We start from the raw sequence: 18654 nt of genomic DNA, 5'->3' as shown, positions 1-18654 counted from the left end.
ATGTTCTGTTGAGGATGAAAGGGAAGGGAAAGCCACGCTCCGCCCAGAGCTACCCCCACTGGCTTGTCAGCCCTCAGGGAGGTGGGCTGGGCCTGCTGGTTTTCTAGAAGCCACCCTGGGGATAGCGTGAGGAGGGCTTTCCCACACACGTCGTGAGCCGCCTGCATCTCAGACCCTCGGGAGGAGGAGGGCTCGCTTCACCATGGTGACCGCAGGTGGAGGGTTTGGCTGGTGCCTGAGTGGCGGGGCTGGGCCCTCCCTGGCATCTGTCCCTCCCTGGCGTCCGTCCCTCCCTGGCATTAGTACGCTGAGCCATGCCCAGTGTTTCCACCACCAGTCCTCTGAAGAATGCAAGGGCAACTGGTATAGACCGGCCTCTGCTACCACTGGCTGCGGGAAAGAATGCCAGCGACTTTATTTGGGGTCTATTAGGAAAAAGACAGCACTAATTCATTTCAGAGAGGACGCACACAGCTGTCAGATGGCCGTGAGCGCATCGTGCACACACTACATCCCGTTATGCTGAGTAGGCGCTTTCCACAGGCAGCAACTCACACTGTGCTCCTCCAGATGGCAGCGCGGGCTTTGCACAGCAACCCCACCGTGCAGGAAGAGCACACCCCACGCGGGGCATGCGAACGGTCATTCAGTCATCTGTGGAAGTTAACTTCCCACCCTCCATTTCCTAGATGTTTTATCCCCGAAGCCCCATGCCAACGAGCCTCTGGACAAAGGTAGAAGTAGGGACGTGGGCCAGCGGCTCAGCACCTCCTCCCGGGAGGGGGAGGGTGTGAAGGGCTCAGCTCACGGCACCGTGCAGGTAGAAATGTTCACCACAGGCAAAGGAGTGGCAGAGACAACAACACAGGGGTAGAGCGAGGTGGCGACAAATGGAGAGCGGCAGGGGGGGCAAACGCAGTCATCCAAGCCAAGGCGCAGCACATGTGACAATGGAACCAGGAAAGTGAGTGGATGGAGGGCCGGAGAGGCGGGGGAGGGGGCACCCATGGAGCGGCACGGTGCTCAGACTCGCACTGTGAATCGAGCCCTCTCGGTTCACTCCACAAAAATAATTCTTTAACAGAACAAGTCTCAGGAAACACCTTCTCAATCTGTGTGATTGTATGCTATTCCGATTCAGACAATCTCAATACTTTAATTGTATAAATAATAATACACTAATCACCTAAGGGACTAGCAACAACTGACAAGGACGTGAGCAGTAGGGGCTAAGGTGGGACTCGGCCTGCCAGTGCCCGACAGTCCCCCATGCAAGATTCCCAGCTGGGAAAACCGGAGATTGATGGCCGTCCTGGGAAGAGCGAGTGATTTCATCCACTGAGACTCGCTTGTCATCTGCTGGCTGACGAAGGTGGCGTGGTGGTGACAGGAAAACAAACCAGTCCTGCAAGATATCAGCCTTCCAAAAGGCACTTGGGTGCCTTCCCCAGAGAGGCCACACCCCCACCTAAGAAAGGGCGCCCTTCCCAGAGCCGGGGAAGCTCAGGCTGGGCGTCTAGATCTCCCCTGGCCAACACCACTGCTCTGGATGAGTAAAACTGTGCTGGAGCACCAGCACATTCAGCTAACACTGTGTGTGTGTGTGTGTGTGTGTGTGGCAGGGTGGGGGTGGGGAGGTCTTTACACACCAGGTGAGTGGCAGACCTCTGCCACAGCATTCAGAAAGATACCTTCACGTGCAATAAACAGATCTTATTAAGGGTAACAATACTTTAAGGATTCAGGGCAAATGTATACATAGTAACATCTTTTAAAAAACTGTCTTAAAATATTCCATTTAACAGACAGGATGGCAGCTTGTTTTGAGGATGTTGAAAATAAAAATAACGGCATTGTGACATGAAATATAAAGCATCTTACAAAATTCTAGTGCATGGAACATTATGATATTTTATTACATCTTCTGTTACCAGTGTAATGTTATATTTATTTAAGTTTGGTCTAAACTGTGTTAATTTTAGATAGTTTTATAAATAAAATTATATCTTTGCTATTTTTTCAGGAACATCTGTAGTAAATATGAATATTTACAGCAAAGACATGTTAGCCCTTCCTTCCTTCCTTCCTTCCTTCCTTCCTTCCTTCCTTCCTCTCTTCTCCTTCTTTCTTTCTTTCTTTTGCCAGTCATGGGGCCTGAACTCTGGGCCTGGGCGCTGTCCCTCAGCTCTTCAGCTGAACGCTAGCTAGAGCTCTACCACTTGAGCCACAGCGTCACTTCCAGCTTTTTCTGCATATGCGGTACTAAGGAACCAAACCCAGGGCCTTATGCATGCAAGACAAACACTCTACCACTGAGCCACCTTCCCAGCCCTAGTTATTTCTTTTGAATGGAATGTAAGCTTAAATAATAAAATATAAGCTCATTTTCTCTACATGCAATCCTGTGTCTTAAGCTTTCTTTTCAGAAACAAAAATGCAAAGACACAGAGTTGGACAGGCATGTCAGGTTTTCACACGTGGGAAGAATCAGATGTGCGAAGTTGACGCACCACGGCCAGGACTGAGGATGAGTAAGGCATGCAGAGTCATGATGCACTCAGCTCTGATTCCTGCAAAGCTATCTGCTGGCCTCCTCCCACGCCGTGAGCCGCAGACGGGGCGGCACGGCCAGCTGGAGCCTCGCCCACCCTGTCCTCCAAATAGAGCTTCCACCTCGGCATCCTACATGCCAGATCAGAAAAACAGAAATTAACTTCGAGAAAGATTTGGTTTCAAAGCCTACCCAAGCTCAGTCGGATGATGACAAACTCACATTGTAAGCCGGCAGTCCCGGGCCACGCCTCCATCACTAAATGATGCTCTTTATCCCCCTCCCGAAGGTATAGAAGACATTTAATGACGTATCAGAATCATCTTCAAGGAAGCTCATGGAGACCAAGAAGGGGTCACCTGCAGGGCATCCATCCTGCATTGCTGCTCTGGAGACTATTCCACTCAAGTAGCATCCTTCACTCTTAGAGTGTAGAGAAGAGTCTCAGGAGGACACAAATCACTGCACAGACCAGGGCTTTGCTTCATTGGAACGCTCGATTCACCCCCAACTTCCACTGCTCCGATCAATGTGGAATTAGATTTGAACAAATCTAACAAAATTGAAGATATTGCCTAAGTTCCTATCACCCTGACTAGCACCAACGAAGAGAACTGATAGTTGAAATGAAAGAACTGTCTTATTATGAAAAAAATGTGCAGCCATAGGCCAATTCTATGGGATGTACTGTCAAGCTGCTCATTAAAAACTTATTTTACAAAAACCATGACTAAACCCACCATTGGCCACCTATTTGCAGATGAGGCTTGAGACCATTACCAGCACACCTGACGCATAATGAGATTGCAGATTGCCGTTTCTTAGCTACATTTAAGGAAAACAAGGGAAAAATACAAGTGGGAAACTGCATAGTAAGCTTGGAAAATTTCAGATTAGCATATCCTTTACAAAATGCTCCTAGATTTAGAAACATGGGTGCTTGTTTGATACCAGTGACCCATCAAACTTAGCTAGCAAAAAATGGTAATATATTCACAGGCTAAATGCAGATTCAGAAATGGAAATGAATGCTAAATCCCCAAGGACTATACTGATACAATATTATACTTGGATGTATATTTGACATTGAATTACTAGATATCAGACTTAAAGCATTTAAAAAATCATAACATCTCTTTAAGGGTGCAAACTATACACACACATACACACACACACACACACACACACATATACACACACGCGCACATATATGCCTTTCAAAAAAGGGCCTCTGAAGGAAAAATATATCTCTAATTGTCTACAAAACTGAAGTGGATTTGATTGATCTATGAAATTGTCATGTGTTTTATCTTAATTTATATACTAACTCTTATTTTCATCATTATCGGTTTCGCTTATTCATGTATGCCTGTGTTTTCTCCTGGTCACAATAAGTTGATATCATTCTCTCATATCATATTTTCTTCTTCTACTGCTTGCTTCAAAGAAGCAGTTTAAAAAAAGGCTGTATCTCCTTTCCTCAGTGATTTCTACCTATATTATTTTCATTTGTAGAATAAAGAAATGAATAAAGCCAAGACAACATCGGCAGAACATCCTGTTAACATAAGATTTAAAAACAACAACAGGACAGTAACTGTAACCAAAACCCAGGAACTGCTTGAGCCCTAAGTACTTCAACAGGGCTGTAGCATTGTTTGCACTCACTGAGAAAGCACAGGCTTGCACCCAGCATTCCTTTGCAAACTCCTGAAGTGTGTATATCAAGTAGAGTCAAAGCAGAGAGAGGGTAAAAGATAGCCAAGGGTCACAAGGAAAAGATGGCAAAAAAACACTAGCTGAGGATAAGAGAGGCAGCATTCATTAAAGAGTAATATGAGATTCACATTCTACAAGAAACCAGAACACTTCGTGTTCTCTGGGGTAGGTCTGGAGAGCTGTCATGTGAGAACTGAGAGAGGAAGCCAAAGATCTTAGACATTAAGGACTTCACTTGAGACTCATACCACCATGCCTTACCTTACACAGAAAGAAGCCAATCATAACAATTTAAGCCATTGTGTAGTGGTCAATATCATGGTGATTATGAAATTAGGTTAAACCCAGACCTGAGAATACATTCCTTATAAATGGATAGATGCCACCTGAATTCCATTGGGTCCACTCATTATGAAAAGGTGACTCTGTGTGTGTGTGTGCACACGTGCGTGCAAGCACACATGCAAAGAAGAGAGATATTACTGAGATCAGGTATTGTCAAACATTTCTGGCTAGGCCAACAAACGTACCTCAATTTATCTGTGACCCACAAACTACTAAGATAAAAATCAATAAAATTGTAAGGCAAACTGCAAACTTTCAGGAGATGAGTGATTATGAAAGATACTATTTAAATTGTACTGGAGATGGAACATATTCTGAAATACAAATGTGGTTTTGATGGTGTGGCATTGTCTTCTAAGTGCAAACATAAAGCAATATTTGCATTGCTGATGAGCAGTAATTTTGAAGATGTCTATTCTATGGGATTATCTTTCTTTTTGTGTTATTTTCTGTTTTTTTTTAGATATATACAGGCTGCTGTTTGCTCTGAGGATAGATTTTTAGTGAGTACTTAATTGTTTTCTCCTAAGTTTAAAAAAGAAGAGAAGGAATTCGGCTTCAGTGCTAGTCTTAGAACTAATTAATGAACTATTTGAAAAAAACATATCAAAGGATTCTTAATTATCTGCTTCTACTTTTCATTCAATTTCCAATTAAGTGCCAGAAATCCACTTAGCAATATTAATTTACACATCATCTTCAGAAATTTTTTATTTCATATAGTTATTATCAAACCTTTACAGTGCTCCTAGCAATGAGCTTAATAATGCATTTAACACAGAGAACAATCCAACAATCTTTGTAACTCTTCCACCAAAGTAATTCCATTTGTGAGACAGGTCTGTTTCATTTTTCTGGACTCCATTGTGAGTTCACATGTGTGTTTGCTGTGTATGTGTATTTGGATTCAAATGGACTTGTTAGCAAGCGCATGAATGTTGACCTATTTGCGAATGTACTTTTTATTTTTATTAGTTTTACAAAGGAGTTACCATTCAATGAGGTAGCTGCTAAATAGAGTGCCTGTTTTAAAAATGTTATTAATAAATTTTACAAAGAGGTTATAATTGCATACATTGGGTTGTGAGTACAGTACCTCTTGACTGTTATATTTAACCAAAGTGAGACCAAGCTCAATCTCTTTGCTTTTGTATATAACACACAGCCCAAAACACTTCAGGTCAACAGAAAAGGGACTAAAGCTGGTGCTATTTAATATTAAAATTTGAAAAGAACTACTTTCTTATTGTACTTCCTAGAAAAAAAGCACAATCACAGAAGTGGCCAGGTTTATGTGTGTGCATTTTGCCTGAATTGGCCTCACAAGTAGTATTTGTCTTTAGGAATTTATGATGGCCTTTGGATATTGAGACAGAAATTAGACTTGTAAGCTTATAGCAAATCCATTTCTCAAAGGTAAAAGCACATTAAGTTTACAGTACCAATACAGAAACTCAAAATGCCTAATTAATACATTACAGTGCATAGGAACTAGACTATTTATGGTAATGGGGAACATGGCAATCAGTTTTGTTCTTTCTCTGCCTGTACATGTGTGAAGCTAAACTGCAAACGGACGGGTGCTTGCTTGAGCAGGAAACCACAACAGCCAACGTAAGATGCAGAACAAGCCGTGCCAATCAGCGTGAGTGGCTCCATCTCCAGGGACCACATCACCCATGGGGCACCCTTCCGACCTGTCACATGGGGAAACTTGTGAGAACTCGATGAGGTCTGAGAAGCTTCATTCTCAGGCAAACATGCGTGTCTCTAGACGGTGCGAGCTCTGAGTGACATGTGCCCTTCCATGATCGCAGGCTAACACGACCAGGCGATGAGGGCCAGAAAGAGCCCGTGGCTGCCCTGCCGCTCTGCCCTGGGCTTGTCCAGGGGTCTTGGGCGTGGCTGTGGCGGGCAGCCCTTCCCCTGCGTGGTGGACAGGGCCTCGTCACGGGCACGGGGCCTCCTGAGGCTCCTGGGCAGCAGCACTGTTTTATCTCTCACGCTCCCACAGCTATGCCATGGCCATGGGCAGGAGCCAAGGCTCCTGGGCCGGCTCCGGTGCTATGCACCTTGCGCTTTGCACCTCCTCTTCCGATTACTCAGTTGTCTGACAGTGATCATCTCTCATGTCTGCACTTGGTGGAAGCATTGGCATTAGTGTACCAAAGGCGATAATCGATGTTTGCATCTGACTTTACTGACGAAAGAACCATTAAGGAGAGATTAACAGCTTAGCAGGAGTAACTTAGTAATGAGCCCTTCCGAACGTCATTGCTTGGTGATCCAAACCACGGAAATGACATTCATAAATATGATTGCTTGGGGCGGTGCTCCTGCCTGCCCTGCAGAAGGAGGGCAGAGATGCCTGACTCCCGGTGGGCACCAACAAACCGGGCTCTGGCTGGTGAGGGTCGACCAGCACACTTGCTTCTGAGGACGGAGGCTAACCTGAGCGAAGAGGCGAGCAGGCCGGGCCCGGGCAGGTGGGCTATGGCCGCTGTGCTTGTCTTGAGGCAGATGGAGCAGGGTGACAGCAGGGGCAGCAGGCTGCGGCTCTCCGGCCATCACTGTCTTCAGACCTCAACGTCCGACTCTGCCAGGTGTATCCTTCCCGCTCCGAGGTTTAACTCCAGTTGAGTTTGGGTAATCACTTCAAGGGAGAAATAAATCAGCGCTGACATTCTAAATAAAGCTCCGAGCTTGAAGGGTAATAATCTAGCTGCTCTTTCTAAATCCAGACCCAAGGATGTTGAAGGAAAGAAAATTCTGCTTGAGGGATGTGTCAGAGGAAAATGCCAAATAAATTCAGCAAGAAGGAAGAAACAAGAAAGCCCCGCCTGGCCCCAGAGTTAATTACACAGGAAAGCATGGAAGAAAGGGGCTTTCGTAGCAAGACTCACTTTCCCTGCGAGAGTGTGAGGAGCCGATGAAAGTAGAGGCCAGCTTGTTCTGAACATTAATGCGTGGGGACCACACATTCTCAGCATTGAAAGATGCAATTTAGTGGCTTGCATTAAGACAATTGATTTTTAGAAAGGAGCGCCTGGCTATAATGTGGATCCTAGAATTCCTTTGTTTCCCTATGTGTTTTGTAGAAACTTCTGGTGAGAGAAGACCTTCACTGCAGAGAAATGAAACCCAAATCCCCAGGTGGAGCCCTCACCGGCGGTCATTCCTTTCAGTTTTTCAGGGAAAAGAAAGTGAGCTACTTGTCAAAATGACGTGAGGATTTGTAAACACTGTTTAAGTGTTGGTTTTAATGGATACATAATCATTGTGCATATTTTTTTAATCAGCTTGCTTTTTCAATATTACAATTTGAATTTTTTATCTTGCCAAGTTGATTATTGCAAATATCAGTACCTGTTCAAAATGCATATTTTTAGTCATATTTATCTTTTAAACTGCCATTTCTTCAATAAGCTTTGCCACCTGTTAATTCTCAACCTATGCAACAACCATTAATTACTGAGAAATATATGCCGCAAGCATTTACCATGATGAATAACTCTTGAACTCACTACATTGATTCACAGCATTGGTACTGTCCATCTAAATATAATTTGCATTATATGTGAATATTCCACTTTCATTCACACACAAAACCTCAGCTCATAAAAAATACAGTCATCTTCAATAAAAAATGATTTCACTTTTAAAAACCCCCAGAAAGCCAGACTAAACTATAATAAATAATTCACAGAAACTGAATTTTTAGAATAAACCACTATTTAGACTATTCAAATTCAATGTACAAAAGAATTATCTTAGGAGGTTATGATATGTTTGAAATTATTTTCAGAAGTAATGACAGAGTAACAAAGAAAATTTCTATTAAAAATAGACATTTAGACTCCATACTTCAGGATCAAAATAACTAAAACATTGAGTCTATGAGTTTTCAGTAAGTGTGTGCCAGGGCTTCTTCTAATGTTTAGGCTATTTTGTTACTCATAAAGGAAATCATCAGAAAACACTTTATTACAGTTTAAACCTTCACTAAGCCAGCACAAGGTCTTGAGTTCAAACACTAGTGTGTCTCAAAATTTAAATATATAGAAACAAAGAGAGAAAGAGAAAGAGGAGGGAGAGAGGGAGGGAGGGAGGGAGGGAGGGAGAGAGGGAGGGAGGGAGGGAGGGAGGGAGGAAGGGAGCAGCTAGTGGAAGCTGCAGAGTAGCATCTCTGAAGTCCTTGAGTCCAGTGTCACCTGTATATGCATCGCATCATTTGTCTGGTCTCTCAGCCCATGTATTTGTCTAGATACAGATAAACCTGATGACAAAACTATGCATGTTTAAACTAACGAAGATCTTAATGCATTAGACAGAGATGCAGGAACTAAGGCTATGTATGGAAATAGTACTTTCAGGCACATCTTAGAATTTGTATAGAAATCTTTCCCATTGTCAAGTATACAGAAACTTAATACATTAATACTTTGCTGTAAGTTTTACCAAGAGAATAGATTAGTGATGGAACTAGCAATAAAGTAATCTAAGAGGCTAAGTTAGTAACTTTGATTTTACTTTGTACTGGTCAGTTAAAGGTATTGATTTCAATGGCCATCCATAAACCTCCTAGCTAAGATCTCATGCATAGAAAGCCAAGCACTTCCCTTGAATAGTGTCAGGAAGAAATTTATAAATATTTCTGCTTGATTTGCAGAATTAAATTCAATGGCTGAACACATTAATTGGGATATTTTAATTTATTGTTTCCATACTCATTATGTAGCTCAATACTCCCATGTATGAATAAAAATTTATGTTAATATTTATTCCAAAGTGTTGCCAAGATCAACTTGAGTCAAGTGCCCACTTTATGTTCTCTGCCAAAGTTACCATGTTTAGATAGATCTTGGAAGGTTGAAAATTTTCTAAAATCAAGCCAATAAACTTAAATGAATATTTAAACAGCAATTTAGTAATACTAAATAAGTCTTAATTTTAATTTAAATACATTAAGGACTTCAGAAGAGTATTTTAAGAGTTGATTTAATATTTTATATCTAAATTCAATTTCCATTAGAGATCATAGATGACACATAGAAATTTTTTATCACTTGTGTCCTAGAACTTACTAGATGGACTATCACTTTAACATAAGTGACTAGGATGGAAAGAGACCCAAATCATCAAAAATGGAATGTAAATAATAAATGACAAAATAACTGCACAATCCCCCACAGAGTGATTGGTTCTGTCTTCACCTTGCACACATTTGAACGAGAATAAGTGCGTTTGCTATGCACGGTCCTGCTCCAAGCTCCCCTCTCCCCCAGCCCTGATATCATTTCCGGGGGGGACTTGTTGATATTGGTGAAATTCTAGTGCTGGTAGTGCAGGCATTGTTCTCCTGCAGGCTCTGGAATATTCCTTTCAGAATATTTCAGTTTCAAGCCAGCGTACTTTCATTTTCCCAGAAGACTTTTAGGCTAATTGAGAAATATCTTAAATATATAGATATTAAATAATGAACAGAAGTTTGGTTTTGCTGATATGACATCTTGTCAATTTCACTGGAGCTTTTTCCTTTTAAAGTACCGGCTAGTACTAGATACTACTAGGCTAGATAATGCCATCATATTACTATTTAAAGTATGAATTACATACTAAAGTATGAAATATTGGAATCTTGGCTCAACTAGTATAACACTTGCAAAACTGAACGCCAGAATGACCAAAACAGTAGTATAAATTATACCGTACCTTCTCCCTATTCTATGTATATATGGGAGCATATAGGTACATTTAATATATCATATACATGCAGGCTGCTCTTTTGGGGGACAGAATGTTGCTGTAGAGCTGAAGCCAGCCACAAACACTTGATCTTCTTGCTTCCTGTTATTGGGATTAGTTATGTGTGACACCCAACCCAGCTTGTATAACATTTTTATGAAAATAATTAATGGAACTTATAGTCTTATTTACTTTTCTAGTCATGTATCCAGTCTTTTTGAATAATACTTAGAGACAATCTCACCAATTGCTTTAAAATACAGCGTCATGACAGCCAGTAAACCCAACAATATCCAAGAACTATTTGCTAGAATTATTCACTTTGCAATCACTCATCACTCAGGGAGCGTCTGCATTAACTGTCGGGAATCCAGAAAACCAAGGTGATCAAGTATCAACCGTATTGTGAAGGAGAGTAAAATTGCCGTGGCTCCTAGGCTGTGGAAATACTATCTGCCTTCTGAGCAAATATCAGACATGTAGATTGGACAAAGACAGAGTCACAGGTGGCTAGCATTGATTGCTTTGCAGAAGCTTCTACAGTGTGAAGCCCCCCCCCCACCAAAAAAAATTGATTTTAAGGTTTCCAGGAAGCAGTAACAAACTTGAAAGCTCATAATACCCATTGAACTTGCATTACCATGTTACTTTCCAAAGAACCAATTATGCCTTGAGAGTAATTTACTTGAATGTGATTAATGTTTCAAAGCCACTAATTGTAGTCCATGAAAAAAAGTTCTCAAAGACAGCAGTCCACATTTGTACAAGAACACACTCAACTGCTTTATGTCCATAGAGCAAACATGCTCTACTCTTGCATTTTCTGATAACTGTATTGCTGATAAATTCAGTCACATGTGCCACAAATAGATTTTTAACTCTCCATAAAGAATATTTTCTTGGAGTGCAATGAATACTCTAAGTAAGATTATGGGTAGTACAAAAAGTATTTGGGAAGCTGGGTGCCGGTGGCACATGCCTGTAATCCTAGCTACTCAGGAGGCTGAGATCTGAGGATGGCGGTTCAAAGCCAGTCCAGGCAGGAAAGTCTGTGAGACTCTTTATCTCCAGTAAACTACTAGAAAACTGGAAGTGGCGCTGTGGCTCAAGTGGTAGAGCGCTCACCTTGAGCTGAAGAGCAGAGGGACAGCGCCCAAGCCCAGAGTTCAAGCCCCCACGACTGACCAAAAAAAAAAAAGTGTTTGGGACATAGCCTAGACATCCAGATCTATATACATACTGTTTGTCTATCTATCTACCTACCTATCATCCATCTATCTATGCATGCATGTGCCAATATACATACATGCATATGTTAATTTTAAGCTCCAAACTTTGTGTCAAAATGTTGATTTTAATATTATACATGGAAGTGTATTTAAAATCTCCATGCCAAACAAGATGAAAGTATACACATTGTAGCCTTTATACATAAAATATTATCAATTTTTTTAAACAATTCTCTTTTCAAAATTCAATCTGCTTTTTAAATTTCCATTCAAGCAGCTTAAAAAACAAGATCCAAATGATATCCAAACACAAACTCCAAGACACGAAAACAACAAACAAACAAATCCCTCCTTTTGCAGGGATCAACCAACACTAAGGCAAATTAATTTTCTAAATACAAGTTTTCAACTTTGACCACGAAGTTCATTTTATGACATTAGCATTACGTCAGCCCCGATAAGCAAAACTTCTCTCCAGCAGATGTTTACTGCCAATCTTCTGTATTAGGAAGGGGCCCATCACTAAGCAGTGTGAAGAACTTACACTAAACATTTTCAAACTTCTCCTATTACAGGATAACAAACATCATCCAATGAGACATCTGCACCGAGAAAGGAAAGCACAGGCATGTGGGCCAGTGGTGGCCAGTAGCGAGGTCCAGCGGTCAGTGCTTTCGACCCTGCAAGGGCTCGGCAGGGCACACCCACACAGTGGACGCCAGCCCTCGGAGCACTAAGAGCGAGAGAAGAGAGCAGTGGTCTCTTACCTTCGTACAGGGCTTTGAAACCCTGGGCGCTGACGGCAAAGTCCGTTGTGAACCACAGCGTCAGAATGGAGCCCGTGCTCACGATAGAGGAGGGCAGCTGAAATCCCGACAACCTGAATCAAGAGCAGACAGAGTGCAGTCAGAAGCCATCCCACGCAATCGCGCACAACTGAAAGCACCAAAGTTACAATACGCACCTTTGTGAGAGAATCTTATTTGAGCTTTTCTCACAACCCTTTTGATTCTGGTAGGCTTACTTATGGTATCCTGTTAATTGATTATTTGTGTTTTAATTCATTTCTTTCAGGCACCAGAATTTGTTCATCTACATAAATACGAGAAAATTTTTTGAGGAGAAAGAATTTGTCTTAGAAGAAGTTAGCACAGCAGGGCTGAGTTGAACACTTGCTTTGTGAGGCTGTAAGGTACCACCTGAGCTTAACAAAGCATTCATTTTCTCCTGCAATTTAGGTAGAACGTCCATAGCTCATATTTCATGAGTTTATTCTCATGTGTCCTCAACACAAATCACAGTTTGTTTTGAGAGGAAAATGTCTTACATGGAAAAAAAGCAGCTACTTGAGCAGAGGTAAAATAATCGATGTTTGTCCAGACAAATATTTTGGGTCTTGAGAAATATTTTTCACTGATCACTATTTGGACATGTTTAACAGTTTTAACGGCGATGAGGAAGCCAGGGACTCTTCTGGGTGTATGACCTGGTGCAATCACGCACACAGTTATTCAAGACCTAACACCTGTTTGTTCTCTTTCAAAGTCTGAAGACGGGGTGGATCAGATTATTATATTGACCCGGTGTTTGCCGCAGACCTGTGCTTTCTTGTGGCCCCCACTCAAAGCTCTGATGCCAAAGGAATTGGCCCCACGGTCTGTGCCCTACAAAAGGAAATCTGGCTTCACAGTCATTTTGTGTCAGCTGCCCAGCTCAGCTGCCCAAAGGTGCACAGTGAGTCTCCATGTTTGCAGAATCTGACTCACCATGCACAGGTGCAAGACAATAATAGTGTAATAAAATGACAGAATCATCAGGCTTTAAAATGTTCCAAAGATGGTGTTTAAGGAAGACTGATACTACAAATACTGCCCGTGTTTATAGCCCATTATTTTACTGTTCAGTGCAATTTTAGGCTTCGGTGCCAATTCTTTGAAGCTTTTATTTCCATTTTATTTACTGTATTAACCCTCATGAAAGCTTTGGCTTTGGTCATCATCTATAGCTGATATTTCTTAAGAATTGGTACTCATATGCATCTAGTCAGAATATAAACTGGAAAGTCATTCTGCAAAACAGTTTTCATGGACTTAAAAAATTAACATGCAGCTATATCCAGCTCAGCAATCAATTTCTTTGGCATTTACCCCAGAAATTCCTCCCATGGGAAAAAAATGTTCTGTAGTTTCCCTGCCCCAGGTCACGCTTTGGGGCCATCACTGCACTGTCATTTGGAAGATGTCACTACTGGGGACAGCAAGGACTCTAGAGAGTCTCTGCAACATTGCACGGCAACATTTTTATCGAATTAAATGCTTTGGGAAATACATTGGAAAGGCTGAGGCAGCGTGAATCTCAAGAAAATACTAATGTCGAAGTCATCAGGGTAGTAGAAAGCCCAAATCAGTATTTAATAACAAAAATTCTTATTCGTTTTCAAAAACAACTTGAACAGATACATTGAGGCTAACTTTATTTAGCAATCAACTATGTTGAAGTTGAAAATACCTGTTAGCAGATGTTAGATATGAAGTAATGTGTGCTAGCACTTGAAATAAACACCAATTCGTGTCTTCTTTACTTAACCAGGGTATGGTGATTTCGCAGGAGACATTGTTAAACTGTTTTAGCTCAGACATGAAGCATGCTTAGGGCTCTTGCAAGTAATAGCCTGTTGGAGGTTTGAAGTGTGTAGCATGGCCAGACACAGACAGAACGGCTCGGTACCCTCTGTCTTCAAGTTGGAGTGGAGTGCTTTCATTCCCAGCTCAGTAGGGAGGACTGGGGTGGACAGTGGCTGAGGAGGAAGGAGACACAGCCTGCCCCTCTGAGCACACAGACGTCTGCAGCCCTTGCTGCCGACCCTGTGCAAGAAGCCTTGTAAGAACAGAGGCAGAATCTCCTTCACGGCCTCTGCAAACACACTGAGGAGGACACATCTCACACAGCAGAGGACACAGGCACGAACACCTTGGGAAAAAACCCTTCGAGTTGTCTAAACGTTTAACTTCCAGTAAGGAATACCTGCTCTGTCTGAGAAGCTAGATTAATTTTAGCACTCCATCCTTCCCTCCCTGCCAAAAAAAATCCCAGGGCCAATCAAGCATCTTTGTGTTGACAAGTAGATAATGTACAGCCATGTTTCTGGAGTTTTCCAAAGAATTGTCAAAGTTGTTTTGTCCAAAATTCCATTTGTTTGCTTCCTTTCTAATTTTTCTCCCTTTCATGTATCAGTAAACTCACTTATTTCTCATTTTAACTCTGAGGGGATACTTACTAGATAAAGTAATGCCATTGGAAGTGAACATGACAAAACCAGGAAGATGGCTGACTGGCTTTCCCCTCTTCATTCTGTCTCAAACCAAGTACCCTTACAACACATGGTGAAACGCAGAAAGAAAGGCACTCAGAGAAGTAAAGCGTCCCGATCTGGAGCCTCTGGAGATCATGAGAATGTGGATCTAGGCGCAAGTGCCCTTCTCTGCTTGCGGTTTTGTGTCTGCCAGCTTGTGCTGCGCAGGCCCAGTGAGTATGAATCCCTAGTCTGGCGGGCTTGATCGCCGGCTGGTGGCGGATACGAGCTGTGAGCGGGCGCTGTGCTTGCCCCAGCCACTCTGCACAACATCAGCCCGTTAGCTTAGATGAAGCAGGAGCTTTCATCCAAGGCCCGCTGGACATGTTCACAGGAGCAAGAAGTTTGGAAAAGGAATTCCATGTAAGGACACTTGGTTAAAAAAAATCAATTTCATCCTTACTAAAAATAGTGGTTTTGGTGTCAGTGGAAAAGAGCCTCTGTCTCTCGGTCTGTTTTATTTAGTTACATCCCTGTTGTCCTGTGGCACCTGATTTCGTAAATTTTCATCTGAGATAAATGGATTCCTTTCTCACAGGCAGCCTTCTGGGTAAATGACAGAGGCCGCCCGTCACCCGTGAGTGATTGTCAGAGGAAGATCGGTGGCTGCACCTCTATCGCTCAGGTACACGTTTACGCCGCAGAAACATGAATTTCAGAATGGAACAAGTTCATCCCTCTCCCATTTCTCAACAAATTACCTAGGTGAATTTCACCTAGAAATAGATCCAAAATATTTTTCCCTGTACTATCATTTGAGGTATTTAAGATAGAACAGTGTAATGATCTTGAGTGTTAGATGTCGTAGTCGTGGAGAGCGAAGAGCAGATTGAGCGGGAACCTGACGGAAGAGAAGACGGAGTGTTTTCATTTTACTTCTATAAATGAACGAGGGAATGATAACTCCATTACAGAGGTGTGCGTGCCTAAATTACAAGTTGTGTACATTGCATAATCAGTGTTTGTGATTTTAAAATGTCAAATATATTTAAAACTACACTTTAGTTAAAATGTCAAGTGCATATTTTAAGTAAATTAGGAAATATCACTAAGTTAAGTCATTTTTCCAGAGAATGTAATTGCTTTAAGGAAAAATCTCAGTAAGCCAAATGCTGTCAAGCTGACATTAATACTCAATATTTGATAACATCTCATTGTATGCCATATGCCAGTGTGAATATCCTTGTAATATAGATCCAAGAAAGATGTAGTCTAACAAGAGCCTTCTCTCAAGAAAAGTTTTTTTTTAAAATCAAGAGCTTGTTTGTATATTTGTACGTGTTGTACAAGGCTAAGAATTAAAACCCCTCCCCGCCCCTGCCGTGGGTCAGTTCTGCAGAATAAACTCTGCAGATGTTAGAAAGCTGTTGCTGTGTGTTCAAGGTGCACCGGGCTCTGCTGCCCCCAGGACTCCTGACGTGAAGTGTGGGTCTGTGGGTGTTTCTGACAGGGGCTGTCAGCAGGTGACAGGGTATCAAGGGCTCACTAGCAGCTGCTGGCTGGGATTCCTGGACGGACAAACAAGCCAGGGGAACAGACACCAGCAGGCGAGACAGGGAAGGTGAGTCCGGCTGTCTGTCCCTGAGCTGGTCGGGCTGGGTACTCAGAGCACCTGGAGAGACAGGAATGGAATGCCACCCTGCCTCTCTGGACGCAGGGTGAGAGCAGAGCAGACATTTGCTTTAACTTCACTTCTCAGGGTTTCTGAAGGCTGGGAAAAGCCTTTGATCCTCCAGAAGCAGGGCAGCAGGGGCCTGGGCTGGGGTCGCCCAGGACACGTGTCAGAGGCCTGGGCTGGGGTCGCCCGGGCCACGTGTCAGAGGCCTGGGCTGGGGTCGCCCAGGACACGTGTCAGAGGCCTGGGCTGGGGTCGCCCAGGACACGTGTCAGAGGCCTGGGCTGGGGTCGCCCGGGCCACGTGTCCTCCCAGGCACAGGCCTGGACAGTGTGCCTCAGGGCGGTGCCCCAAGTCCTAAGATGGGGACCATGACTGTCCCCAAGAGTTCAGCCCAGGGCTCCTCACGGGTCTGTAGGAATCTCTTCTTTGGAGGAGACATTCTTCTCAATTCTCATGTTCAGTCTGGGAGCTCACTTTAGAAATCATCATAACTGATATACTCAGAATTCCCTTCCCAGGGTGGTGGGACCCCAGGCTACCCAGCACCTCCCACAAGCTCCTGCTGGTGCACCCCAAGCCCCCTCCCTTAGCTGCCATGACTGAACATACCTACTTCCTCCTAAGGGACCTCAGGTCTCTGGGGGGAAAACACATGCATTCCCCCAGAATTACAAGCCAGACAAATATGCCAAAATGGGTACTATGGATCCTTCAACATGATGTGCCAAGCTATTTTGGGAATGTTATTTTGCAATTACGGTGTCTGCAATACACTTTGGGGAGCAAAAACTAAACAGATTTTGCCCGGAAGCATGAAATAACATCCCGTCTAAGTGGCTTTATTATGACAATAGAACAGCAGCATTTATGAATTACATTGAAACCATCACAGCATTTCTTGCCTCTGCGGTAAGAGCAAGGGCTGGGGTGTATTAAACTCCATCCCGGCCCAGGCCTTGTCCACCACAGCTCTGCCCCAGTGAGAAGCATCCACACACTACCCTTTCAGAGGATTTTCATATCACTTTTTGGTCTGTTTTCTTCCGGATATACCACCTTTCTGTGTCAGGACGTTCGATAAGGCCTGTGCTACTTTGGAACAACTTGGAGGGTTTCTCCCATATTTCCTCCTCCGAGAGTTGGTGTGGTTAATGCTAAGCTAACATACTGCACTCGGAAGAATGAGGTAAGGCTCTAACTGATTTCCCACAGGCAAGAGAAGGGAGCAGGTATACCTACTCAAATTCATCCCCAGCCTCCTTCCTGGCATGGCCTCAGTAACATTAAAGAACTAGCAAAATGGCTCAAAGATGTTAAACAGTGCACAGATTTGTTTCGCTGTGGCATCTGACACAGTGTATTTTTAAATTGAAATTTCCTTCTTACTTGGGGATTTAGCTTGAATCAAATTGAAAGCAAAATCCAATAGTTAGGAGGGAATCCAATGCATGTATATTACAGAGAGAGAGAGAGAGAGAGAGAGAGAGAGAGAGAGAGAGAGAGAGAGAGAGAGAGAGAGAGAGAGAGAGAGAGAGAGGGAGAAAGGGGGAACAGAAAGAGAGATACTAAAGTAAGAAAAAGGGCTAGGAAGGTGGCTCAGTGGTAGAGTGCTTGCCTTGTATGCATCAGGCCCTGGGTTCGATTCCTCAGCACCACATAAGCAGAAAAAGCCAGAAGTGGTGCTGTGGCTCAAGTGGTAGAGCGCTAGCCTTGAGCTGAAGAGCTGAGGGACAGTGCCCAGACCCAGAGTTCAAGCCCCACGACCAGCAAAAATAAAATGAAAAAATGAAAAAAATAAAGTAAGAAAAAGAGGGGAAAACCCCTCAGAATGAAAACAACGGAGAAGATCAGATACAAAGCAACTGCTCCTCAACTGTGTTCCTCAGCGTGACTGTATGGCCCAGGCCCACCCCATGGCTTCGCTTTTGCGGTTCCCCCATTTTCACTCTGGAAGGGGATGTTTCTGGTCTGAAATACAGGCCAAACAAGAACAAAGAAAAGGTGGGGAATAGAACTGGATTGTCTTAACACTCTGATAATAGTCAGAGAATCGCTGGTGGATTTTGAGACCAAGTCTGGCACAAATTTTCAATGC

General features: G+C 43.1%; 1 protein-coding gene across 1 annotated transcript in view; it reads right to left on the bottom strand.

The window, feature by feature from the left end:
* Nucleotides 1-18654, bottom strand: part of Csmd1 (CUB and Sushi multiple domains 1) — a 1029359-nt gene that overhangs the window by 680206 nt on the left and 330499 nt on the right. The window contains exon 3 of the mRNA XM_070015936.1: nt 12357-12469. Within this exon, the coding sequence (XP_069872037.1) occupies nt 12357-12469 (113 nt within the window). The remainder of the gene's footprint in view (nt 1-12356; nt 12470-18654) is intronic.

The sequence above is a fragment of the Dipodomys merriami genome, unplaced genomic scaffold (assembly GCF_024711535.1).
Source record: "Dipodomys merriami isolate MVZ:Mamm:240054 unplaced genomic scaffold, mDipMer1.0.p SCAF_12, whole genome shotgun sequence".
In the NCBI taxonomy this organism is placed as follows: Eukaryota; Metazoa; Chordata; class Mammalia; order Rodentia; family Heteromyidae; genus Dipodomys; species Dipodomys merriami.
Note: the sequence above shows the minus strand (reverse complement) of the source record. Positions and strands in the feature narration are given on the sequence as shown.